Here is a 27,701-nt window from a genome sequence, read left to right as displayed (position 1 = left end):
TTTACTATAAAAAAAGAAATGTTCCGTTTTTTCAGAAATGTTAAACTGAAAGCTTTTTTTGCTAATTCTGAATCCAATGTCTTACCAGATCCCAGTGTTAAAGTGTTCAGACCCAAAAGCACTTTCAACCCTATGGTCAACAATCACTCTATTAATGCCTTTTGTAGACTGGTAGAGGATGAAGTTGAGAATCAGTTTGTGGAAAGCGAACAACTGATTAACACTTTAATCGCCGGGGTTAAATTCATAATTTACCATCCCTCGCCAGCCCTATTTAACATGGAGAAGTTCCCCTTCTTTGCAGGGCTATAACTTTTTAAATTCTATTGCTAAATTGCCATTATTATGGCCCATTCAATGTCCTATATGTATTGTTCAGGGTGTAGCAACGTTAAACTTTTTCATTCACATATTCATACTAAAATATGGTCTAAAGTATAAGTATGTTTTTATCGTTTTCTGCAGATTTCTTCAGAACATGATTTATAGCCCTAAATGCATTATATTGATGATCAAATACAGTTTGGTAGGAATCTGTGCGAGATAAAAAATTTCAAATGGACGTGCTTCTAGAAGTTTCTACGTATCATCTGATGATGACCGGATGGGGATCGTTTATAATTCCGTGGGCAGCGTTAGATGATTCATCCAGAGTGGGTCATATGTTCATCAGAGCAGTTAGTAAAGAACACGTTAGAATATAACGCTGAATCTTACCGTGGCTTCCTCGCGCCACTGGCAGATGAGCGTGGAACAGAATTTTGTCTATTATGGGATGTAGAAATGCCCGATCCATTTCCAGGTTGTATAATAGTATATACGTCCAAATCATGTTGTTTTTTCGAGTTATTTGCACCGATCGATGTTCACTGTATCAAGACGGAGTCTCTCTAACGATAGCGAGTGGCCGGACCACATATGGATGAGCACTACCGGTTCAAAGGTTAATATCCGGTTGGCGATCTGCCGATCGGCCACCAGATGGCGCTCTTGAACCGCTAGAGAGTTGAGAGGAGATCAGCAGTGTGTCTCAGGGCTCCGGAAAGGAAATATGATTTCGATGACAGATTTTTGAAATATTGACATCAAAGACGAGTTACGGCGTCTTCGGCAGAATGAGCATGGCTAGGAATGACGAGTTCCGGCGTTTTCGGTGGTTAAAGTGTTAATAGCAAGAGAAAAACTTCTCTCAAACCGAAAGAAAGGCTGCAGACCAACTAGCCAAGAATAGAAATATCACCATTAAGGCTTGTGACAAAGGCGGTGGAATCTCTATAATGGATACATCTAGATACAGTGAAAAAATCAAAGAGATGTTAACTGACAGTACACCAAATATTATAAGAGAATTTTACTGAATCCCAGGAATAACTACAACCTAGAATTGAAACAGATAATCAAAAGAGCTGAAGAAAATAAATGAGTCACTGCAAAAGAAGCAAAATTCCTGGTGGATGAGTTCCCTATCACACCTGTCATCTATGGTTTAGCCAAGGTGCACAAATGTCCAAACGACCCTCCACTCCGACCAATAATCTCGGGGAGAGGGTCACTCACAGAGAATGCCTCCAAGTTTGTAGACTATCACATCCAACCACTGGTTTGGAAACTTCCCTCGTATATAAAAGATACCTCTGACTTTCTATCTAAACTAGATTTAGTCAGAAATATTGGTGACAGTGATATTCTTGTAACCCTAGACGTTACTTCGCTATATTCCAACATTAACCACAACCTTGGTCTAGAAGCTTTGAACCATTTCCTAGGTAAACACCCAGACCAAACGCCTCCACATGAATTTATCATGGAACTGATGAAATTTACACTGAATAGAAATGTATTTATGTTTGAAAATACCTATTACCAACAGGAATATGGGTCTGCTATGGGATCCCCATCCGCATGCGCCTATGCGTGTTTATTTATGGGTAAGTTCAAGGAGGACTTCATTTACAACAATGCGTTGTATGGACCATATATCAAATACTTTGTTCGATTTATCAACGATATTTTCATCGTCTGGTCAGGAAACGAGATAGAGCTGTCATCCTTTTTGTCTTATTTGAACTCTTGTGTAGAATCCATCACTTTTAGTATGGAAAAGAGCCGAGAATCCATTCACTTCCTAGATGTAAAACTAACTAAAATTAATAACCTAATTGCCACAACCATCTACAGAAAACCAACGGATAAAAACAATCTCCTACAGTTTTCTAGTCACCACCCAGTGCCTTTAAAGAAAAGCCTGCCTGTAAGTCAACTATACAGACTCAAACGTATCTGTAGCTCTCAGGAGGAGTTCCACTCCGAAAGTGAAAATATGTTGGGACGATTTGATGAAAAGGGCTACCCAAAGCAGTGTCTTAACTCTGCCAGTACACTGATTAATGAACGGTCTAACAACCTGATACCCCCAATGTATTGTGTTTTGTTCCATACAGAGTTGTAAATTGTATATTGTATATTGTATTGACATCGGCTCAAATCTATGTATTCCATCTGGGATGAATGAAGAGTCCATTTTGGCTCCATTCCTTTAGGTGCTATCCTAAGTTATCTACTATATGAGCTCCATTCCTTTAGGTGCTATGATGCTATCCTAAGTTATCTACTATATGAGCTCCATTCCTTTAGGTGCTATCCAAAGTTATCTACTGTATGAGAAAAAAAACTAGTACACTGTTTAATGAACGGTCTAACAACCTGATAGGCCTACCCCCAATGTACTGTCTTTTTTATTCCATACAGGTCTGAAAATATTGTATTGTAATATGTATCAATTTGTTGTTTTTCATACATAGCCATCATACACATTTATGTGATATTGTGATATCTACCTGTCAATCTAGCCCTGCTACTAATCATGACGTCAACCTAGCCTGTTGACTGATTGCCGATTGTTCCCACCTGTTGTCAAGTACAGCCTATTTAAGTTGTGTTTGTCACATTTGTCATTTGCACACTGATGAAGGCCGGATGCGCTATAACAACTTGAAAATAAAAACAACGATATTCCGAGTGCGGTCCCTACCTCCTTTTTTGCAGTATACATCCCTCCACAAGCAAACACCGTCAGGGCCCTGGCGGAATTGACGGAGAATCTCAACAAGCACCAGATTAAACACCCGGATGCAGCCATGATTGTAGCTGGTGATTTCAACCAGGCAAATTTGAAGAAAGTGATGCCGTCCTTTTTTCAACACATTGCCTGCTCCACCAGAGGAGGGAACACACTCGATCACTGCTACACCCCATTCAGAGCCGGCTACAAGGCTGTACCGGCTCCGCCGTTAGCGGGAGCTACTAGCACGTCGGATCACGACTCCATCTTGTTGGTCCCTGCTTACAAACAAAGATCACGTGACACCGTCGTGTCACGTGAGACAAAAAAATTTACCGACCAATCAGAGGCCACGCTTCAGGACGCTCTCAAGGATGTCGACTGGAATATGTTTCAAGGAAGCGCCAGTGACGTCAGCGAGTTCGTGGACACCGTTGTGAGCTTCATTACAACACTGGCTGATAGTATTGTCCCCACTAAAAAGGTCCAGGTCTTCCCTAACCAGAAACCGTGGGTAGATAGTACTATCAGAGCAGCTCTGAAATCCCGCACTACTGCCTACAACCTGGGCAGAAAGTCGGGAAACATGGAGGAGTACAAGGCTACAGTCTATACTCTGCGCAAGGCTAGAAAACTTGCAAAACGGACATATGCTAATAAACTGGAGACACAAATGGCACAAAACGACACAAGAGGCTTATGGCGGGGACTGAGGACAATAACTGACTACAAAGTCAGCGCCCCCTCAATGGGGAGCGACGACGCCTCTCTCGCGGACAAACTCAACTCTTTCTACGCTCGGTTTGGTGTAGACAGTGGCGCCGCTAGCTCAACGGCTAGTGACGTCACTGGCGCACCGGCTGTTGTGGAGGGGGGGGGGGGGGGGGGGGCAACCGCGGGGGGGCGGGGACGCTCTCTCATTGACGGAACAAAGTGTGAGAAGAGCATTTATGCAGGTGAACACCAGAAAAGCTGCTGGCCCAGATGGTATAACAGGACGCATACTTAAGTCCTGTGCCAACCAGCTAGCCCCTGTGTTCACCGCCATATTTAATCAATCCCTGGCGGAGTCAGTGGTCCCTGCCTGCTTCAAGATGTCTACCATCATCCGTGTACCGAAGAAACCCTCCCCAACATGTCTCAATGACTACAGACCGGTGGCACTCACCTCTGTGGCCATGAAATGTTTCGAGAGGCTGGTCAAGGATCACATTTGTGCCTCCCTCCCCAGTGATATGGACCCTATGCAATTTGCATACAGGCCAAACAGGTCCACTGACAATGCGGTCTCCCAAGTACTGCACAGCACCCTCTCTCACCTTGACCGCCAGAAGGGGGGCTATGTGAGACTGTTGTTCATTGACTACAGCTCAGCGTTCAACACCATAGTCCCCACCAGGCTGGTGGACAAGCTGATCGAGCTGGGTCTGAGCTCCGCTCTGAGCGCCTGGGTACTGGACTTTCTGAGTGAAAGACCCCAGACGGTCAGGGTGGGGGGTCAGACCTCCAACACCATCACCCTGAGCATCGGGTCCCCCCAGGGCTGTGTTCTGAGCCCCCTGCTGTACTCACTTTACACACACGACTGTGTGGCCAAGTTCAGCTCCAACTCCATAGTGAAGTTTGCGGACGACACAGTGGTGGTGGTGGGGCTGATCTCAGACAACGACGAGAAAGCCTACCGGGAGGGGGTTGAGGTACTGGAACGCTGGTGCCAGGACAACAGCCTGCTCCTGAACATTGGTAAAACCAAGGAGCTGATCGTGGATTTTAGGAGGAGACAGCAGGAGACACACACACCACTGAGGATAAACGGGGCTACCGTGGACAGGGTGAGCAGCTTCAAGTACCTGGGGGTCCACATCTCAGAGGACCTGACATGGACAACACACATAGACTCAGTCGTTAAAAAGGCGAAGCAGCGCCTCTACCACCTGAGACAGTTAAGGAAGTTCAGAGTATCTGGGAAGATACTCCAGTCCTTCTACTCCGGAGCTGTAGAGAGCATCTTGACTGGAAACATCACTGCCTGGTATGGCAACAGCACGGCACAGGACAAGAAGCCCCTACAGAGAGTGGTGCGCTCAGCCGAGCGTACCACGGGTATTGCACTACCAACCCTGCAGGTCCTATACAACAAGAGGTGCAAATCCAGAGCCTGCAGGATAATGAAAGACCCTCACCACCCCAACAACAGCCTGTTCATGCTGCTGCGGTCAGTCAAACGCCTGCGAGCACCAGTAACGAGGACAGAGAGACTTAGGCTCAGCTTCTTCCCACAGGCCATCAGAGCCTTGAACACTGAACTCTCCACGCACAAGCACACATGAGCACACACACAACACACACACTGTACACGCTCACACACTAGCAGCCACTTTAACATGAGCACACACACACTCATGCTGCACACACTGCATCACTTTAAGAATGTACAGATACCGATATGCCTACTTTGTTTACTTGTTATTGCACTATGCCGCTCTATTGGTTGGGACTCTTATATTATATTATTACTTGTATTATGCACATTGTTGCGGTCGCCCGCATTTCACTGTATACCTGTATGCCGTGACAAATAAAACTCTTGTATCTTGTATCTTGTATCTATCCTCTGAGGTCTTTATGAACTCTCCTCTGAGGTCTCCTCTGAGGTCTTTATGAACTATCCTCTGAGGTCTTTATCAACTCTCCTCTGAGGTCTTTATGAACTATCCTCTGAGGTCTTTATCAACTCTCCTCTGAGGTCTTTATGAACTATCCTCTGAGGTCTTTATAAACTATCCTCTGAGGTATTTATCAACTCTCCTCTGAGGTCTTTATGAACTATCCTCTGAGGTCTTTATCAACTCTCCTCTGAGGTTTTTATGAACTATCCTCTGAAGTTTTTATAAACGATCATGTAAGGTATTTATCAACTATCCTCTAAGGTTTTTATTAACTATCCTCCAGGGTCTTTATCAGCTCTCCTCCAGGGTTTTTATCAACTGTTCTCTAAGGATGTTGAGCCTCATTCTAACAGGATTATTCCCCAGAAACCATTCTCTCTCTTTTTGCTTCTCCTCCTGAATGTGTTTCATTCCTGCCAGCTCACCAGATTCCTCCCGCAGCCTCCACTCTACTTAACACAGCTGTGTGACACATATAAATCACCACTTTACCCTTCCCCTAAGAACCCTCCAGATCTTCTCCTCTCTCTCTCTGTCTCTCTCTGTCTCTCTCCCTCTGCCCCCCTCTCTCTGCCCTCTCTGCTCTCTCTCTCCCTCTCTCCCTCTCTCTCTCTCTCTCTCTCTCCCTCTCTGCCCTCTCTCTCTCCTCTCCCTCTCCCTCCTCTCTCTCTCTCTCTCTCTCTCTCTCTCTCTCTCTCTCTCTCTCTCTCTCTCTCTCTCTCTCTCTCTCTCTCTCTATCTGCCCTCTCTCTCTCTGTATCTCTCTCTCTCTGTGTGGAAATACAAGCCAAAGCCGACGGAGCGATGTGTTTTCCTAGGCCTCCCACCAGCACCAGAACGCAGCTCCCCCTCCCCCCCACCTCCCTCCGGGGCCTTTTAAACTGGAGCTTCACTCTATTTTCACTGTGGTGCTAAAATAAAAGCTAATATCCAAGTGCAGCACAGGAGCGGACCTTTCACTGAGAGAGCAGACGGCATTAACCCTGTAACACACTCATCTGTCATCAAGGAGAGAGAGAGTGTGTGTGAGAGAGAGGGAAAGAGAGAGTGAGTGTGTGTGTGTGTGTGTGTGTGTGTGTGTGTGTGTGTGTGTGTGTGTGTGTGTGTGTGTGTGTGTGTGTGTGTGTGTGTGTGTGTGTGTGTGTGTGTGTGTGTGTGTGTGTGTGTGTGTGTCTGTGTGTGTGTGTGTGTGTGTTTGTGTGTGTGTGTGTGTGTGTGAGAGAGAGAGAGAGAGAGAGAGAGAGATATGATTGTGTGTGTATGTGTGTGTGTGTGTGTGTGTGTGTGTGTGTGTGTGTGCGTGCGTGTGTGGGGAATGGGTTTGTGTAGAGAGTGTGTAGAGTGTGCATGTCTTTGTGTGCGTGAGACAGTAAGATAGAACTAGATGGTATTTATTGTCATTGTATTACATACAACAAATTGTCGTGTGTGTGTGTGTGTGTGCGTCTGTGTGGTGTCTGTCTGTCAATGATAGTGTACATGTGAGTGTAATACAAGTTTAAGTGTGAGAGAGAGAGCGGGAGACAGAGAGAGAGTGTAGGCATCCTATAACTGTAGGTATAGTGTTCCTATAGTTCCTATATAGACCCTTTTCAATGTCATCTTGTTGGCAAACATCTGCTTCTAAAACCAAACTGCTCGCACATCTTTCAGAGGACGACTCCAGGGGCATCCTCGATGAAAGCGTTTGAACAAACACATCGTCAGACATTACAATATGGTGTCATCCCTGGAGTCTCCACACCAATAGAATTCAGATGGCGTTCTGAGTTTAAGTTTACGTTTATTTATTTATTTATTACCAAGGGGCAGTGCACATCAATCAACACTTTCAGTTTCCACATCAATGTAAATGTGCCAGAGTTAGCTAATGAGCTAGTTTTTTAATCCAGAGTCCCTGCCTAACATGCATGTTAATAATAATAATAAATTAATTTATTTTACATACATGGCATTATAGTATATGGACAAACACAGTACATGGACAAACACAGTACATGGACTTTCACAATTACAACATGGTGGGGATACTACAGAGAAAGGGAGACAGCTTAGAGACAAGACAGAGAGAAAATTAAAATAAATAATTATACTAAAATATAGGTGTGTACAGATGTAAGAAAGTGTGAAAATGTAAGTGATGTAAGTGATGCAGGGGTTGGGGGGTCAGGAGTGAAGGTATGCAATATTGAAAAGGTGAGGCGGCCAGGTGGCGTAGCGGAGATTGTGCTTGTCACCAACTAACTCGTTTGGCTGAGTTAGGGGGAGGGAAGCCGTGGGTGGGTCCTGGGCGTTGTGGACACTGGACAGCGACCCCTACAGTTCGGTCGGGGCACCTGCAAAGCGAGAGTAGGATCTGGAGAAAGGTAATGTGACCTTCCACACGTTACACTCTCCCGGTGAGAATCTGCGCTGCCAGGCTGGCTGCCGGCTGGCTGCACATGTGTCGGAGGAAAACATGTGACAGTCTCCGGCCTCCCTCCCGGACCAACAGTAGGGAGGGGGGGGGGGGGGGGGGGGGGGGGGGGGTGGGGGGGGGGGGGGGGCGGGTGCGCAACAACCAGGAAGGGGGTTGGGAATTGGCATAACGACTAACAGTGGGATGGGGGGAAAAAGGAGGGAGAAAAAGATAATAAAAAAAATAAAAAATAAAAAAAAGATTGAAAAGGTGGGTTTTGAGGTGGGACTTAAATGTTTCTACGGATGGGGCGTCTTTGATGTGTGATGGGAGTTGATTCCAGAGTCGGGGAGCAGAGGAGCATTTACCAACGCTCCAGTTTGTGTCAGCGTGTCCTTTGACACTCAGAGTGCCTCCTTATTGCACCTGGAGGGCAATAAGACTCATGTACGTTTATGTTTTGTTGACTTCTCGTCAGCTTTTAACTGCATGCAGCCTCACATTCTTGCTCGTAGATTGTCTGAAAGGTTTAGTATTGGCTTTGGCACTATATGTTGGTTAGTAGACTTCCTTACAATGAGACCACAGAGAACCCGAGTTAATGCCACTGTCTGATACTCTGATCTGTTCTACAGGATCACCCCAAGGGTGTGTTTTGTCCCCCCTGTTATTCCTGCTCTACACTAATGACTGTCAGAGCACGTTTGACTCAAGGTCTATAGTTAAGTTTGCTGATGACTCTGTAATAGTCAGCCTCCTGCAGAACCACGAGGTGGATCATGGTCCTGTTCTGGACACTTTTGTCAAATGGTGTGACGATTCTCACTTAAAACTCAACGTCTCCTGAACAAAAGAGATGCATATTGACTTTCGCCGAAACCCTCTTGTCACGACACCCACTCTTATTAAGGGTATAACCGTGGAGACTGTAAGTCAGTATGAATACCTGGGCACCATTTTAGATGACAAAATTACTTTGGATGCCAACACTGATCATATCTGTAAAAAGGCCAACCAGAGATCATTTTTCCTAAGAAAGTTGAGGGGTTTCCATGTCGATAGGTCACTGATGAAAATGAGTGAGTCTATTCTAACTTTTGCAATGATTTCTTGGTTCGGCAACCTCAGCGTGGCTAGTAAAAATAGGCTTGGAAGTATTGTTAAAGTGTGCCTGAAGACCATCGGCATTAACTTGAATGATCTCAGTCATGTTTTTCAAGTGAGAGCTACTCAGAAGGCAGAGGCCATTCTAGCACACCCTCAGCCCCCTCTCTATGCAGAGTTTCGACTCTTGCCTTCAGGACGGAGGTATACCTCCCATAGGAGGGCCACATCAAATAGGTATTTGAGATCATTTGTCAGCTGTTGGATTTTTTTATAAAATTTTTAAATACGTTTAGGCTTAGCTGCTACTGTATAGTCACAACAAATACTCTGTGTTCTTATTCTACACCTGATTGCAGTTTTATGGTGATCTATTGTATGTTTTAATGTATTTATGTCTTTATTGTATATTTGCGATGTGTACTGGTTGTGCTGTGTACTATTACTGTTGGAAACCAAATTGCCCCTTAATAATAATAATAAATACTATCCAATCCAATCCAATCCAATTTACGTGGTGCAGCCTCAAATCCCAGACTTTTTTTTGTCTCAAATGCCAACAAGCGATTAGGTCATTCAAGCAGGCTTCTTGTATCAGGATGTGTGATTGGCTGATGCACAAAGGCATATGCTACTCCATAATGCTAAGGTACACTTAGTATTATGGGAAAATGTGCTTACCGTCTTCTACAGAGACAAGAAGATAGATACCAATTTCCTCTCTGTGCGTTCAGTAGAAAGCTATCCGGCTGCAAGCTAGCCTAGCTTAGCGCAAGTGGATGGAGAACAGATACAGATGAGCTAGCCTATCTTAAAACTCAGAGAGGTGTTTTTGGCCAACAGATAGGCTAGCTGATCCGTATCCACTTCCATGAATTTGTGCTAAGCTAATAATAATAACAATTCACTCAAAGCGTGTTACAATGTAGGGTGGAAATTGCGTCCTTCACCACCACTGGTAGCACCCAACCTTGTGCTACGCAGGCTACCATACAATGGCACCAGGCACACATCACACTACACAATGGCTGAATGGCTCAGGAGACAGGGATTGATATCAATCAATTAAGGGGAAGGGATGATTAGGTGGCATTGATGTCAGAGACCTAGTTACTCTTTACGATAGGCGTCCTTGGTTCTTTAACAACGTCAGGACCTCGGTTTAGCGTCTCATCCGAAGGACGGCACTCACAGCTATACGGTGTCCCTATCACAGTAACAGGGGCATTTTTACTGACAAGTCCAGAGGACAGAGTGCCGCCTGCTGGACGACAACATCACTTTCCGACAACAGCCTTGACCGGGGCTCGAACGGGTGATCTTCCGATCATGAGTCCGAGCTCTACTCATGTAGCCACGCTGCCAGTGCTGCTAGACTAGCTTGCAGCCGGATAGCTTTCTACTGCACGCACAGAGAGGAAATGAGTCATCATCACATAATGATGTCATATCGCCCACCCCTAATTGAGAGCCTTTGATGTCTACAAAAAAATTACTTTACTTAAGCTTAAATAATTAAAACAAATCACTACATTGTGCCTATTGCTCATTCGATTCCATCTTTCATTTCACAATGTTGGCAGAGTATTGCATAAGGTTGTGAGCACTGAGCACTATTGCGTGCCAGGGTGCATTTGAGGTTAGTCATGAAGACATGTGGAACCAATTCCATGTTAGGCTACTGTATGAATCATGTTTGTTCAGTGAGGGAAGAATTAAACGAATGACACTTCTGGATTTTTGTGGCCTTTTCATGTCACTTTCTTAGCACAACCCTGTTCTGTACAAGTTGACCCAGGCTCACTGACATCTACTCACAGTGCACACAAAGTCGATTTCAGTGAGCCTCACTCAGCTTCAGGGATGTGTAGATGTACAGGCTATTGTTGCCCGGGCAACAGTCTGTTTACTCTGATTGACTGAGTTGCCCCTCTGGAGTGCCTTTTTTTTCAGTTTTCTTTTTACATAAAAAATTTACAAGCAGCTCCGCTGCAAATACAGGGAGGGGCAAGATGGCGCTGCGACACTGCGGCGCCCCCTGATGCATCCGCGGTTGAAAAATTTGTAAATGTGTCATGCTAAAGTGCCCTTTTGAGTGACGAAAACGAGAGGACGTGCCCCATTGGTGTAAACTTGACCATGTGCCCCCACAGTTGAAAAATTTCACGCTAAAGTCAGGTTTTTATTGCACTGGGCTACAGTTTTCTGTCTATTGTTTATTACTGTGTGTGTATCGAGCAGAATAGACTGTCATGAGCAGGAGACTACTGTCAAGCCTCTTCAACTCATTCAGAACGCAGCGGCCCGCCTGATCTCAAACCTACCGAAGTCGGCCCATGCATACCGTGCGGCAAAGGGAACCGCTCCCGCCTACCTCCGGTCAATGGTCTCTAACTACACACCCTCAAGACCCCTACGCTCTGCATCTTCTGGCCGCCTTAGACCTACTCCTATCCAAGCTCCGGGAGGGTCATCAAAGAGAAGCCGCCTATTCTCAGTCCTTGCCCCACAATGGTGGAATGAACTACCCACCCCAGTTAGGACAGCCGAATCCCGTCCAATCTTTCGCCGTCGACTAAAGACGCACTTCTTCAACCATTATCTGAAAAAAAATTTAAATAAAATCTAACCCTAACTAACCTTACTGTCATGCACTTGTCCTAATAAACTAACCTACACTGTAACACGCAACACTTTGATGAATATTGTTACTCAGCTGATAGAGGTGTATCCTTCCTGATGACCTGTCGTACAGAACTTGTAAGTTGCTTTGGATAAAAGCGTCAGCTAAATGACTAAATGTAAATGATACGGCTTGCCTTAAAATGTGCATTTGTGGTGTCAGGCAACGGGAGACTGTCATGAGCAGGGGAGACTGTCAGCTTTAATACTGTCTGATATGGCTTGCCTTAAAATGTGCATTGTGGTGTCAGGCAGAAGAGAAGACTGTCATGATTTGAACTATGGATACCGAACAAAGGTTTGGGACGGCTTTGAACTGTTGAAACAGTAATTCAGAACAGTTTTACCATTGTACGACTTTGAACTGTTGAACAGTAATCCAGAACTATTTTATTGCACTGTAAAATATATATATATTTTTTTATCTATTCTACAATTTTATTGCACTGCACTATTGCACTATTTTACTATGTCTATTTTATCTTGCTCCTTTTATTATTGTCTATTTAAAACTGAATCAAACCATAAACTAGGTGGCCTGTTGGGATGTTAGATCCTACTGTGAAAAACTGTGATTTTATATGTCTGCACTTTATGTGCTCATTTTATGCCTGTCTTTTTTCTGTTGTGAAGCACTTTGAGCTGCAGTTTCTGTATGAAAGATGCTATACAAATAAAGTTTATTATTATTATTATTATTATTTTTTTTTTTGATCAAATTTTTTTATTGACATTCTCACGAAACAAGACAACACATTAACCACAATCACAATACATAGAACTTCACAAGAAAATAACAAAAACAATAATAATAATGACTAACAATTATACAGACAAAAGAAAAGAAACCAGAGTTCAACCTACTAAATTAATTCCAAGGGGTACTATCTAATAAATGGTCTTTCCCAGTGTTCAGTCCCGATTCCCGGCCGTGTGACCCCATATTAATAAAACGTACATCTCCAACCCACCACAAGGACCATTTTTTGGGGGAACACGACCTGAAACCAGAGCAATGAACCTTCATGAAAAAACAAAAACCTGTAGGTGTTCCATAGACTCACAGAGACCGTGTAAAAGTGGCCAAACAGTGAAGAACTAGTTAAATAGCTGCCCCCCCATAATATCCCCAGCTAAACTCAAGATGACAAGACAAGGGACAAGACAGACAAAAACACTTCCTCCTCCCCCTCCCAAGAGACCGCCGGACTCACCCGAACACGCACCCCAACCCCGCTCAGCCGCACACTGCGGTCTTTACCTTCTCAGCTGCTGCGAACCACAGGTCAATTCCAGCCTGCCCCACCCCAATCACCCGGGCTGTGGATATCTCAAGATAAATCACATCCAATAGAGTTAGGGACCAGTTAATCATTGTAAGCTTCTCAGGCTCCTTCCATCTCATTGCTATTAGCTTCTTCGCTGCTGTGACGCCCGCTAGGACAACCCTTTTCAGTTGTACGGACGCGGGTAGTGTCGTTATATCGTTCAGGAGTAGCGTAACAGCTGAGAATGGGATAGTTAAGCCACACAGATCTGAAAGTTTGTCCGTTATTGACCTCCAGAAGCGGGCCACTGGTGGGCAATCCCAATACATATGCATATAAGTGCCAGTGGCCTTTTGAGAGCACAAAGTGCACCGAGAGTCGGTTATCAGTCCCATAGCAAATAGCTTCCTAGGTGTAAGATAGGTCCTATGAATATAATTAAAATTAATTTGCTGGTGATTGGGGTTGCGGGAAGATAATGCCACATTTGCCCAAACATCATCCCAGTCAAACTCGGGGTCCAACTCCGGGATATCCACACGCCAGATTGTATCCAATGATAAATTTTTATACGTGGATTGAATTAAGAGCGTATAAAAGTCGGAGACAAACCCTCCGGATGTCGTCCTGTCCACTATGAGCCTGAGGAAGGGGTGTGGGTGCAAGGCTTGAGCCCACGGTACGCCATGCGCCCTCAGTGCTGACCTTAGTTGAAGGTAAAGAAAGAAGGACTCGCCGGGAAGATCATAAAATTCTCTTAAGTCCTGAAACGCACGGAGGCCGTTCTTATCATAAATATCCTCCAGAGTATGCACTCCCCTCCTTTGCCATTGAGGAATATTAACCGGCTTGTGTCCAACAAGTAATTGCTGGTTATTAAAAATTGGAGAGTCCAGGTGCCAAGGGCATTTAACCCCACACGACCTCTGTACATTACGCCACGTTTGGATCACGTGAGTTATGATCGGTCCATACCTCAGCCGGCATTCCGCAATAGAGACAGTGGAGTACACTACATCCTGCAATCTTAGCGGAGACACCGCCGCCGCTTCTAAGGAGCGCCACGATACAGCCTCTACAGGGTCTAGCCAGCACATCAGAGGTCTCAGTGAAAAGGACCAGAAATAAAGTTTAAAATCAGGGATTGCGAGGCCCCCATCTTGTTTCCTACGTTGAGTAGTAGCCCTTTTGATTCTCGGGCGTTTGTTATTCCAGACAAACTTAGATACCATCGATTGTACCTTGCGCCAGTGGTCTATTGGAGGGGGCAGGGGGAGCATTGAGCTAATAAAATTTATCCTAGGCAGGATGTTCATTTTGATTATGGAAGCCCGGGCTTGTAAGGAGTTAGGAAGGGACGACCACCTGTCTAGATCCTGGCGTATTTTATCATAAGTACCCGTGAAGTTGTACTTAGTAGTTTGGTTCAGCGTGGGGAATATCTCTATGCCCAGGTATTTAAAATGTTCTACTATGGGGATATCAGCTGGTAGTCGTACCGCCTTGGCCAGTTCATTAAGAGGTAGGCAGGCTGATTTGTTCCAGTTAATCTTAAAACCTGACAATTTACCAAAGTCGTCGATTATCCTCAATAATTTTGTGGCCGACCGGGAGGGGTCGTCCATGAAAATCAGCAGGTCATCCGCATAGAGAGCAATTTTGTGTGGAGTATTGTTGACCATTATGGGGACGATGTCCTCCGATTGCCTAATAAATTGGGCTTATTATTATTATTATTATTATTATTATTATTATTATTATTATTATTATTATTATTATTATTATTATTATTATTATTATTATTATTATTATTATTATTAAAGTGCCCTTTTGAGTGGCGAAAATATTTTATATACTTATATACTTTTAGGGGAGGGTGCCCTCTTCCAGGTTAGAGAAATAGCCCCTCCACATGTCTGTGCACGGCCCTGCTCAGCTTGTACAGACGGGAGCGCGACCACATTGACTTTGCATTGGTTTAAGGCTAACCAGCTTGAGCTAGCGTGAGGAACAGCATGGATTGTGCTGAAAAATGACTCTACCGATCGACAACATCGTTGGTAAGCAGCAAGTAGTTTATCAGTTAAAAAAAAGGACGGGTAGAATCTGTACACATGAAAAGGCGAGTATGGCCTGAATTTGAGTTTGGGTGAAGCTTTGCTGGATATGAGCTGTATTGAAGTGTCAGTGATTCCACCGTAGCCGTTTTCAGATCGGGAGAAAGGGATTGAGCTCCCAGGATCTCACGGGTGAAACACCAATATTGCTCTAATAAGTCTCTGTAGAGGAACTGTGTTGTGGTGCTTATTCCCACTGTGACTGTGTGTAATCCCGCCGGCTGGCTGCTTTGTTTTCCCCACAGGTCCAATATCACAGGGAGACGCCTTTCTGAGAAAATAAGGGGAACGTTCACACACTTTGAGGGGCGAATTCACAAAGGGATTCTGCGGCTTTTTCTGACGCTAAGCCTGTGCAAATAGCCAATTCATAAAGCATGCACAACTTTATTTATTTATTTAATGTATTTAAATGAGGAAATATGGGCGAAAAATTTGCCGCTTTCTATGCAAATGAGCCTCATTGCAAAATCACTTCAATTAACAAAGATCAGCTCCAATTGCCACACGCAGTTAAAGTTATTTACGTCTTCAGAGAGTTGGTAATAACTAAGCACATTCATAAAGGGTGTCATGGCCAGCGTCTCCAGTGATCCGGTGGGTTAGGTAATAATCACAATAAAGATAATAGAAATCGCACACTGTACATTACATAGCCTGAAACACACTCCTACACAGAGCTGCCTCTACGCCTGTACGTCACACAGCCTGAAACACACTCCTACACAGAGCTGCTCTACGCCTGTACGTCACACAGCCTGAAACACACTCCTACACAGAGCTGCCTCTACACCTGTACGTCACACAGCCTGAAACACACTCCTACACAGAGCTGCCTCTACGCCTGTATGTCACACAGCCTGAAACACACTCCTACACAGAGCTGCCTCTACGCCTGTACCTCACACAGCCTGAAACCCACTCCTATACAGAGCTGCTCTACGCCTGTACGTCACACAGCCTGAAACCCACTCCTATACAGAGCTGCTCTACGCCTGTACGTCACACAGCCTGAAACACACTCCTTCACAGAGCTGCTCTACGCCTGTACGTCACACAGCCTGAAACACACTCCTACACAGAGCTGCTCTACGCCTGTACGTCACACAGCCTGAAACACACTCCTACACAGAGCTACCTCTACGCCTGTATGTCACACAGCCTGAAACACATTCCTACACAGAGCTACCTCTACGCCTGTATGTCACACAGCCTGAAACACACTCCTACACAGAGCTACCTCTACGCCTGTACGTCACACAGCCTGAAACACACTCCTACACAGAGCTGCCTCTACGCCTGTACGTCACACAGCCTGAAACACACTCTTACGCAGAGCTGCCTCTACACCTGTACGTCACACAGCCCAAAACACACTCCTACGCAGAGCTGCTTCTACACCTGTACCTCACACAGTCTGAAACACACTCCTACACAGAGCTGCTCTACACCTGTACCTCACACAGCCTGACTCCTACGCAGAGCTGCCTGTATGTCACACAGCCCGAAACACACTCCTACACAGAGCTGCCTCTACGCCTGTACGTCACACAGCCTGAAACACACTCCTTCACAGAGCTGCTCTACGCCTGTACCTCACACAGCCTGAAACACACTCCTACACAGAGCTGCTCTACGCCTGTACCTCACACAGCCTGAAACACACTCCTACACAGAGCTGCTCTACGCCTGTACGTCACACAGCCTGAAACACACTCTTACACAGAGCTGCCTCTACGCTTGTACGTCACACAGCCTGAAACACACTCCTACACAGAGCTGCCTCTACGCCTGTACGTCACACAGCCTGAAACACACTCTTACACAGAGCTGCCTCTACGCTTGTACGTCACACAGCCTGAAACACACTCCTACACAGAGCTGCCTCTACGCCTGTACGTCACACAGCCTGAAACACACTCCTACACAGAGCTGCCTCTACGCCTGTACGTCACACAGCCTGAAACACACTCCTACGCAGAGCTGCCTCTACACCTGTACGTCACACAGTCTGAAACACACTCCTACACAGAGCTGCCTCTACGCCTGTACGTCACACAGCCTGAAACACACTCCTACACAGAGCTACCTGTACGCTTGTACATCCCACAGCCCAAAACACACTCCTACGCAGAGCTGCTTCTACACCTGTACCTCACACAGCCTGAAACACACTCCTACACAGAGCTGCCTGTACGTCACACAGCCTGAAACACACTCCTACACAGAGCTGCTCTACGCCTGTACGTCACACAGCCTGAAACACACTCCTACACAGAGCTGCCTCTACGCCTGTACGTCACACAGCCTGAAACACACTCCTACACAGAGCTGCCTCTACGCCTGTACGTCACACAGCCTGAAACACACTCCTACACAGAGCTGCCTCTACGCCTGTACGTCACACAGCCTGAAACACACTCCTACACAGAGCTGCCTCTATGCCTGTACGTCACACAGCCTGAAACACACTCCTACACAGAGCTGCTCTACGCCTGTACCTCACACAGCCTGAAACACACTCCTACACAGAGCTGCCTCTACGCCTGTACGTCACACAGCCTGAAACACACTCCTACACAGAGCTGCCTCTACGCCTGTACGTCACACAGCCTGAAACACACTCCTACGCAGAGCTGCCTCTACGCCTGTACGTCACACAGCCTGAAACACACTCCTACGCAGAGCTGCCTCTACGCCTGTACATCCCACAGCCCAAAACACACTCCTACGCAGAGCTGCTTCTACACCTGTACCTCACACAGCCTGAAACACACTCCTACACAGAGCTGCTCTACACCTGTACCTCACACAGCCTGACTCCTACGCAGAGCTGCCTGTACGTCACACAGCCTGAAACACACTCCTACACAGAGCTGCCTCTACGCATGTACGTCACACAGCCTGAAACACACTCCTACACAGAGCTGCTCTACACCTGTACGTCACACAGCCTGAAACACACTCCTACACAGAGCTGCTCTACGCCTGTACGTCACACAGCCTGAAACACACTCCTACACAGAGCTGCCTGTACGTCACACAGCCTGAAACACACTCCTACACAGAGCTGCCTCTACGCCTCTACGTCACACAGCCTGAAACACACTCCTACGCAGAGCTGCCTCTACGCCTGTACGTCACACAGCCTGAAACACACTCCTACACAGAGCTGCCTGTACGTCACACAGCCTGAAACACACTCCTACACAGAGCTGCCTGTACGTCACACAGCCTGAAACACACTCCTACACAGAGCTGTCTCTACGTCTGTACGTCACACAGCCTGAAACACACTCCTACACAGAGCTGCCTGTACGCCTGTACGTCACACCGCCTGAAACACACTCCTGCAAGAGTCACTGAGGGGTCGTACGAGTCACTGAGAGGTCGTAAGAGTCACTGAGAGGTCGTACGAGTCACTGAGAGGTCGTACGAGTCACTGAGAGGTCGTACGAGTCACTGAGAGGTCGTACGAGTCACTGAGAGGTCGTAAGAGTCACTGAGAGGTCGTAAGAGTCACTGAGAGGTCGTAAGAGTCAATGGGCCTCATTCACCCATACCTTAAATTATTTTTTTTAAATTCTTTCTTAACCGCCTGTTAGTAAAAATAAGAAAAGCCACCGCTGCATTCATCAACCCGTTCTTAACGTGCAAATCCGTTCTTACCCAGGTATGATGAATGATGAATCCCACTCATTCTTAAACTGAAATGCGCGTTCCCACTCAATTAATTTGCATACAGACACACCCGGCCTGCTCCTTATAAGGTGAATGAGGCGTGTTCAAAACATGGATCTGCACGAGCTGATCCCTGTATTCAACATGTAGCGCTGGAGCGCTTTGCGACAAATCAAAATTAGATCAGATTCAAATGTATTTTCATCATACAGCACCTATAGCTATATAGTGGAATAGACTGTATTAATATTCCATATTTATACCATCTAGTTGCGCACTTCTGGCCACCTCCCGCAGCGTGCGCACACACACACACACACACACACACACACACACACACACACACACACACACACACACACACACACACACACACACACACACACACACACACACACACACACACACACACACACACACACACACACACACACACACACACACACACACACACACACAATGATTAATGGTTAAGCAGCCACTCATCTGGCTCTGCAAATAGATCTAGAGTCTGAATATCTCTGCATAAAAGCCTGGCTGGCAGTGCGTATAGTACAGTGCGTGCTCCAAGTCAGACTGGATGGCACATCTCTCCGCATAGTACAGTGCGTGCTCCAAGTCAGACTGGATGGCACTCTCTCTCTATCTCTCTCTCTCTCTCTCTCTCTCTCTACCAAATCCATTCTGAGGCAATGAACACTTTTTATTTATTTTTACTGTTTGCAAATGTTCTTGATAACAATCTAGTGGTCCGCATAAACAAGAAGTTTGGGAACCACTGATCTAGACGATCTCTAAATATGCGTTATATGGGCGGCCAGAGCATAACTGTTTTAACAGCAATATATAATCAATTTCAGAAGCAGAAGCAGCAATAAGTTATAAGTTATAAAATAATAATAATTATTATTAATATTATTATTGAAAAGTTCTGGGGTTTTAAAGTCGTATTTATTTATTTTTATTTTATCTGGGTAAGAGTTTCTTATCTGGGTAAGAGTGATCTCGACCACTCTTAGAATTTGGTCTTGCCTGAGATAAAAGCAAAAATAAGAAAACATTGCTGAATCCCAGGTAAGAACAAAATAAGAAGAAATGCTAGTTAAGAACGAAATCTGTTCTTATATCGCTTCGTGAATGAGGCCCACTGTTCCCACAGAGAGAGAGCAGGCAAAGTAAGTCTGGCTGAGAGGTCGTAAGAGTCACTGTTGCCACAGAGAGAGAGAAGGCAGTGTAAGTCTGACAGACAGTTCCCCAGTTTTTCCTCTCGACAGAAATCCAGGAAAGGCATGATATGTTCTATCTAACAGCAACACAACACCACTGTATGTCCCTGTAATATGATATCAAATGAGGCGTGTGGACAGATCCTGCAGTTGCTACGCGACTCATTTTAATGTTTTCTTTGGTCCGTGTCCTCAGATGTCTTTGTTGTTGTCACTCACACAGCTGTCACTCAGGCCTTTAACAGGGAATACTATCTGCCCATCAAAAAACACCCATGGACACACACACACACACACACACACACACACTCATCCTCTGCCCTAAGAGCGCAGCAAGGGACACACACACACACACACACACACACACACACACACACACGCACATACACTCTCTCTCTCTCTCTCTCTCTCTCTCTCTCTCTCTCTCTCTCTCTCTCTCTCTCTCTGCCCTGAGAGACTAGCTAGGGAACACACACACACACACACACCTACACCCTCCCTCTCTGCCCTGAGAGAGCAGCTAGGGAACACACACACACACTCTCTCTCTCTCTCTCTCTCTCTCTCTCTCTCTCTCTCTCTCTCTCTCTGTACACCTAGCATAAGATAAGATAAGATATTCCTTTATTGATCCCCTTGGGGAAATGCAGGCATCATAGCAGCAGGGGGGAGGGGGGAGGGGAGGTACAGGTATGGGCAGGAATGGAAGACAATAAATATAGGTAATTAGATTTAATCTGAATATAAAATATGAGAAAATGAAACAGTATAAACAAAGGTGAAGATGAGGGTCTGTATGGGTCTGTATGTCCTGTATGGGTCTACATGCTCATACATCCCATTTATGTCCAACGACCAGACCAGTCTTTTTTTTACATTCTTCAGATTATGTAATGCTGTCAAACAGTGACCCCTAGGCAAAAGAGCCCCGCTTGATATTGCACTACATTTTTTGTTTTGGTCTGATGTGTGTGTTGGAGTTGAGTGTGGATAGGGGGGGCGGGGGTGGGTTGCTATTGCTGGCCACACCTCAGACTCTGCCGGCCACACCTCAGACTCTGCCGGCCACACCTCAGACTCTGCCGGCCACACCTCAGACTCTGCCGGCCACACCTCAGACTCTGCCGGCCACACCTCAGACTCTGCCGGCCACACCTCAGACTCTGCCGGCCACACCTCAGACTCTGCCGGCCACACCTCAGACTCTGCCGGCCACACCTCAGACTCTGCCGGCCACACCTCAGACTCTGCCGGCCACACCTCAGACTCTGCCGGCCACACCTCAGACTCTGCCAGCCACACCTCAGACTCTGCCGGCCACACCTCAGACTCTGCCGGCCACACCTCAGACTCTGCCGGCCACACCTCAGACTCTGCCGGCCACACCTCAGACTCTGCCGGCCACACCTCAGACTCTGCCGGCCACACCTCAGACTCTGCCAGCCACACCTCAGACTCTGCCGGCCACACCTCAGACTCTGCCGGCCACACCTCAGACTCTGCCAGCCACACCTCAGACTCTGCCGGCCACACCTCAGACTCTGCTGGCCACAACTCAGACTCTGCCAAGAGAGGTCTGGGGAAATGCACACTATAATAAGTAGGGATGCTCGATATTGGCTTTTTTACCGATACCGATATACCGATATTGTCCAACTCTTAATTTCCGATACCGATATCAACCGATACCGATATATGCAGGGTTTCCCCCCCCCCCAAAAAACTTAATAATTTCAGGTAATTAACATTACATATCTCTTGTTGTGGAATTAACACAACATTATGCATACTTTTGACAATAAATAAAATCAGAATTTGTTCTTACTTGCTTGCCTGGGTAAATAAAGGTTATAGAAATGTAATTTTTTTTTTTTAAATATTGAAAACCGATACCGATATTTTCCGATATCACATTTGAATGCCGATATCGGCCGATAATATCGGTAGGCCGATAATATCGGACATCCCTAATAATAAGTCAACTCCAACCCACACATCAGACCCAAAGAGGCAATTTAAACAAAGTGCAATACCAAGGCAGGGCTATCACAATCACAATGTGAGGGCATTAAATGGTAAATGGCTGCATTTATATAGCGCTTTTATCCAAAGCGATTTACAATTTGTTCCTCATATTTTACCCATTCCACTCACACATTCACACACCGACAGCGGAGGCAACCATGCAAAGTGCCAACCTGCTCATCAGGAGCAATTGGGGGTTAAGTGTCTTGCTCAAGGACACTTCGACTCGGTGCCCGGGAGGAGCGGGAATCGAACCGGGAACCTCCGGATTACCAGACGACTGCTCTACCCCCTGACCCACTGTCGCTCGCAGTTTCTACCTTTAAAACACAATCATTAAACGGCTTCACTCCTAAGGTATGGGGGGGGCAACAGGTTCCGGCTGGACAACGGCGGTTTAATCATGTTCTGTTAGAAAGCCACAGCCATTATGAGTTCTAGCGGTTGCCAGGCCATTATTTAGCACAGTGTTCAACATTTGCATATCGCACATTTTCTTAGTCTTTGAATGGAGTTGGCAATCAGTCTGAAATGTTATCTAGGCGCTGGGGGAAATTACATATGTACTCCTTGCTGTTTGGCCAGGGTTTGAAGGCTTCAACAAGCTGTTCACAATTGCTTTCCCTCAATTAGCTGTGCATTTGCAGCCAGGAACACTGCCGACCGGACTGCTCAGTCTGTAAGTGTTCTACTCTTGGGTGTGGGGCGGCCAGGCAGGGAAGGACATCATTCATTTAAAGTGTGTTGTGGTGCTGCATCCAGCAAAAACAACATGTTCAATACAAGAGAAGAAAGAGGTCCTGGGAAATACATATTTTTGATTTAGACTAGTTTCTCTGCAAGAAATGAAGAATAAAACTTAACAAACATGTTCCACAGATTCAAATAAGTCATATAGAATTGTTGAAAATATACATAATATGACTCCTTTAAGGTATTAAAGGCTTGTAATAGTTGAGTCTTAAGTTTAAAATCGACTTAATACCTTTCGGTATTAAGCAATAGCTCATGACAGGCCATGGTTATTATATCACAGCTAAGGGGCGTAGTTCAAGTATGGCAATATGAAAGTAGGAAACTTAAATTTAAATGTTTGTGTTTTTATTAGTACCGTACGACCTAGGACCATTATTAAACAGTTTTAATCTTTTTTCAGGCGAGAATGTACCATTTAGATTCCGAATATGTAGTCAGTTCGTCCAAATAATGCCTGTTTGGCAGCTGCGACAGGACTGGGGTTGACGCTCAGTTTAATTGGGAATCCCCGTTTAACGTGAGGTTGAACAATTACCGATTGTCTTCGTCTCCCCAGTCAGTAGCACATTCATTCCACATTTAGTGGAAGTGGCAATAATCAAATCATCTGATTCAGATGACGCTAATGGACATTTTGAACCTCTCTTGGTCCATATATGGGCATATGTGTGTGCCGTGATGTGAGTGATTCCCCGATCTGCAGCGTGAGCCCCAGTCTCCTCCGTAGACCAGACTGTCTCATTTAACAAGGCCACAACATCATAGCTGTGGAGATACGCTCAATATAACATGGCTATGATCGAATCCCATTGCTTGGTTTGAGCTACCCGTTTTATAATGTGTAAATACATTTAGTGTTAAAGAGTCATTGGTAATGAATGACACTGAATCATTGTGTTGATTACAGAGATGAAAAAATAAGTCCCTACTCCAATTCTTCAATTCCATTTTTTTCCCCCATCAACATAATTTAATTGAGCTGTAATTAACACAAGGATTCAATGTCTTGCAATGTCGTTAGCCAACTGGAGAACATACTGTATTAAAACTCATTAACTCTCAATAACTGTCAAACTAAATGAATGTGTGAGATTATGTGCAAAATAAAACAGCATTGTTTTTTGGGTGAAACTGCTCCTACAGTAGGACATTATTAGATCTTGTCTCCTACTAGATTTCCCTGTGACGACCAAACTCATTGTGGTACTGTACCGATAGGTGCAATATTTTCTAGGGTTGAATAAAACATGTCTGTGCTACTGTACCAGGATATAGGTGTGATCTTTTCTAGAGTTGAGTAAAACATGTCTGTGCTACTGTACTGTACCAGGATATACTGTAGGTGTGATATTTTCTAGGGATGAGTAAAACGATTTGTGACGAGGACAGCAGGGTCCCCCAAAAGCTTAACAGGTTAAGAAATTGTATATATATATATTTATACAGTGTGTGTATATATATTTATTGTATATGGATCAGCTCTCACAGCATCCTACCTTTCCTCTGGTAGTCCATGGAGATGTCAGAGGGGGCCTGCACCACAGCAGAGCGGCGGTACACCACGTGCACTCTGCCTTGGTCCTCCTGTTCCTGGGTGCCTCTCTCCAGAGGCTCGATGAAGTACTCATCTGTGTCGGTCCGGATCATCCCCGCCTGTGTCCACACACAAGGGCAAGTCAACAGTTCAGTAAAAAGACTCTCTTATTAAGTAAATAAATGGTAAATTGTGCATTTATATAGCGCTTTTATCCAAACAACACATTTATAATTTTTTTCTCACATTTGACTCATTCACTCACAAATTCACATGCCGATGGTGGAGGCAACCATGCAAGGTGCCAACCTGCTCATCGGGAGCAATTAGGGGTTAAGTGTCTTGCTCAAGGACACTTCGACACGCTACCCGGGAGGAGCGGGAATCCAACCGTTGAAGCATGTGAAGCCTGATCACTTTGATGCTTTCCACACTGTCTTTCTTTTATTTCAATAGCACTGACTGAATATAATAAAAAAAAACGTTAAATATAATTCAACTGAAAAACTAAAACATGACCTGGCTCAAACACATGACCTGTCTTAAAAACATGACCTGGCTCAAAAACATGACCTGGCTCAAAAACATGACCTGTCTTAAAAACATGACCTGTCTTAAAAACATGACCTGGCTCAAAAACATGACCTGTCTTAAAAACATGACCTGTCTTAAAAACATGACCTGTCTTAAAAACATGACCTGGCTCAAAAAAACATGACCTGGCTCAAAAACATGACCTGTCTTAAAAACATGACCTGGCTCAAAAAAACATGACCTGGCTCAAAAACATGACCTGTCTTAAAAACATGAGCTGGCTCAAAAACATGACATGTCTTAAAAACATGACCTGTCTTAACACTTTGATTGCCCAAGGTTAAATTCATGATATACCATCCCTTGCCAGCTCTATTTAACATGGAGAAGTTCCCCTTCTTTGCAGGACTATAACTTTTTAAATTCTATTGCTAGATTGCCATTATTAGGGCCCATTCAATGTCCTATATGTATTGTTCATGGTGTAGCAACGTTAAACTTTTCCATTCACATATTCATACTAAAATATGGTCTAAAGTATAAGTATGTTTTCATCTCTTTCTGCAGCTTTCTCCAGAACGTGATTTATAGCCCCGGCCCAAATGCATTATATTGATGATCAAATACAGTTTGGTAGGAATCTGTGCGAGATAAAAAATTTCAACTGGACGTACTTCTAGAATTTACTACACGTCATCTGATGTTGACCGGATGGGCGAGGGGGCGTTTATAATTCCGTGGGCAACGTTATACCATTCATCTAATGTGGGTCATATGTTCATCATAGCAGTTTATATCGAACACGGTAATACTACACGCTAAAACTCACCCCAGTCTCCTCGGGCCGTTGGGCGATCAGCGTGGAGTAGACAGTTTTCGATTATGGGATGTTGAAATGCCCGATCTATTTCCAGGTTGTATAATAGTATATACGTCCAAATCATGTTGTTTTTTTGAGTTATTTCCACCGATCAATGTTCACTGTGTGAAGACAGAGTCTCTCTAACATTAGCGAGTGCCCGGACCCCATATGGAGTGAGTCCTGCCGGGTTAAAGGTTGATATCCGGTTTCGATCTGCCGATCGGCCACCAGATGGCGCTCTTGAACCGCTAGAGGGTTGAGAGGAGATCAGCACTGTGTGTCAAGGCTCCGGAACGGAAATATGATTTCGATCACAGATTTTTGAAATATTGATATCAAAGACGAGTTACAGCGTCCTCTGCAACTTGAGCATGGCGGGGAATGACGAGTTCCGGCGTTTTCGGCAGTTAAAGTGTTAAAAACATGACCTAGCTCAAAAAAAACATGACCTGGCTCAAAAACACGACCTGGCTCAAAAACATGACCTGGCTCAAAAACATGACCTGGCTCAAAAACACGACCTGGCTACAAGTTGATTATCTTGTTTTCATAATTGTTGAAAGTGAAAATGGTAATTGAAAATGAAACGATAAATCCATAAAAAAGTAAATCCATGCTCATCCCACACACCAAAGACTAAATGAGCTTAAACTACAACTGAATTCTTGAGACCAAGAACCATAATACAATACGTCCAAGTTTACAGATGAACAATTGCTGAATTACGACATATGGTAATTACAGTATTTTGGGCAGTGGTTTCTCTTGTAAAGTTTGATTGTACATTGTATATGATATTTTGACATTATATTATTATATTATTGCATGCGTGCATGTCTGTGTGTGTGTGCGTGTGTGTGTGTGTGCGCGTGCGTGCTCTGGTGACTTCTGGTACTTATATTCTTGTGAGGACCTAATGTCCCACAAAGATAGAGAGCAAATGAGTCCTCTCCTTTAAAGTGACGACAATTCTGCCAGTTAGGTCAAGGTTGGGGTAAGGGTTAGTGTTAAGCAGTGGCGTGCACAGATAGGGCCGAATGGGGGGCTTGTGCCCTTCAAAAAAAAATATATATATATATATTTTTTACTCAAATATGAAGACGAAATGTATACTACTATCCACAAAAAATATGAAGGCGGAAATGTATACTACTATCTGCGGAAAATATGAAGGCGGAAATGCATACTACTATCCACAAAAAACCTTACCTTATCTATTTTGAAAGTACCCCGCATGCCCCTCCCCCGCATTGAGCCCATGCCCCCCCAAATTGTCTGTGCACGACCCTGGTGTTAACACTTTCAGCGCCAGCCGTTTTAGCCATCCTTGTACTCATTGTGCCACCGCTGTAAAGGATAGGGATTTTCACTGTGCGTTGCGGTGTTTGTAGGGCTATATCTATATTCTATGTTATAGCTATGGAAACAATACTATGGCTCATTTGACAGTAACTATCCCTCGTTCAACATGTGAAAAAGAATGAATTTGCGTGTTATACCGTGGCGAATATTGTATAGTTTCAGAGTGATCCTGGCTAATTCCTGGTAACTGTGTTTACGAAGCGATATGGGAATTTTGCTAAAAGCGTTTGCGTTGCTCGCCTGGACACGCTACTATTTCCAAATCAAAGGTATATAATAGGTATTATGTTTCATCATGAATGCATGAAGGGGGGGGGGTCGTTTTTTGATGCATTGATCGCCAGTAATAGCATTCGTTTTGAATACTACATACATTGATTGGCCGGATCGATATGAAATCATTGTAGGATCAAGGTGGAATT

At 45.0% G+C, this 27,701-nt stretch overlaps 1 protein-coding gene across 1 annotated transcript in view; it reads right to left on the bottom strand.

Annotated features, from left to right (window-relative positions):
* Positions 1–27,701, bottom strand: part of adamts3 (ADAM metallopeptidase with thrombospondin type 1 motif, 3) — a gene marked incomplete at its 3' end in the record, with an annotated part of 357,741 nt that overhangs the window by 241,677 nt on the left and 88,363 nt on the right. Inside the window, exon 4 of the mRNA XM_084307667.1 lies at positions 24,484–24,640. Coding sequence (XP_084163793.1) covers positions 24,484–24,640 — 157 coding nt within the window. The remainder of the gene's footprint in view (positions 1–24,483; positions 24,641–27,701) is intronic.

Source organism: Notolepis coatsorum, assembly GCF_963971535.1.
Source record: "Notolepis coatsorum genome assembly, chromosome: 2".
Lineage (NCBI taxonomy): Eukaryota > Metazoa > Chordata > Actinopteri > Aulopiformes > Paralepididae > Notolepis > Notolepis coatsorum.
This window is presented reverse-complemented; position numbering and strand designations above follow the sequence as displayed.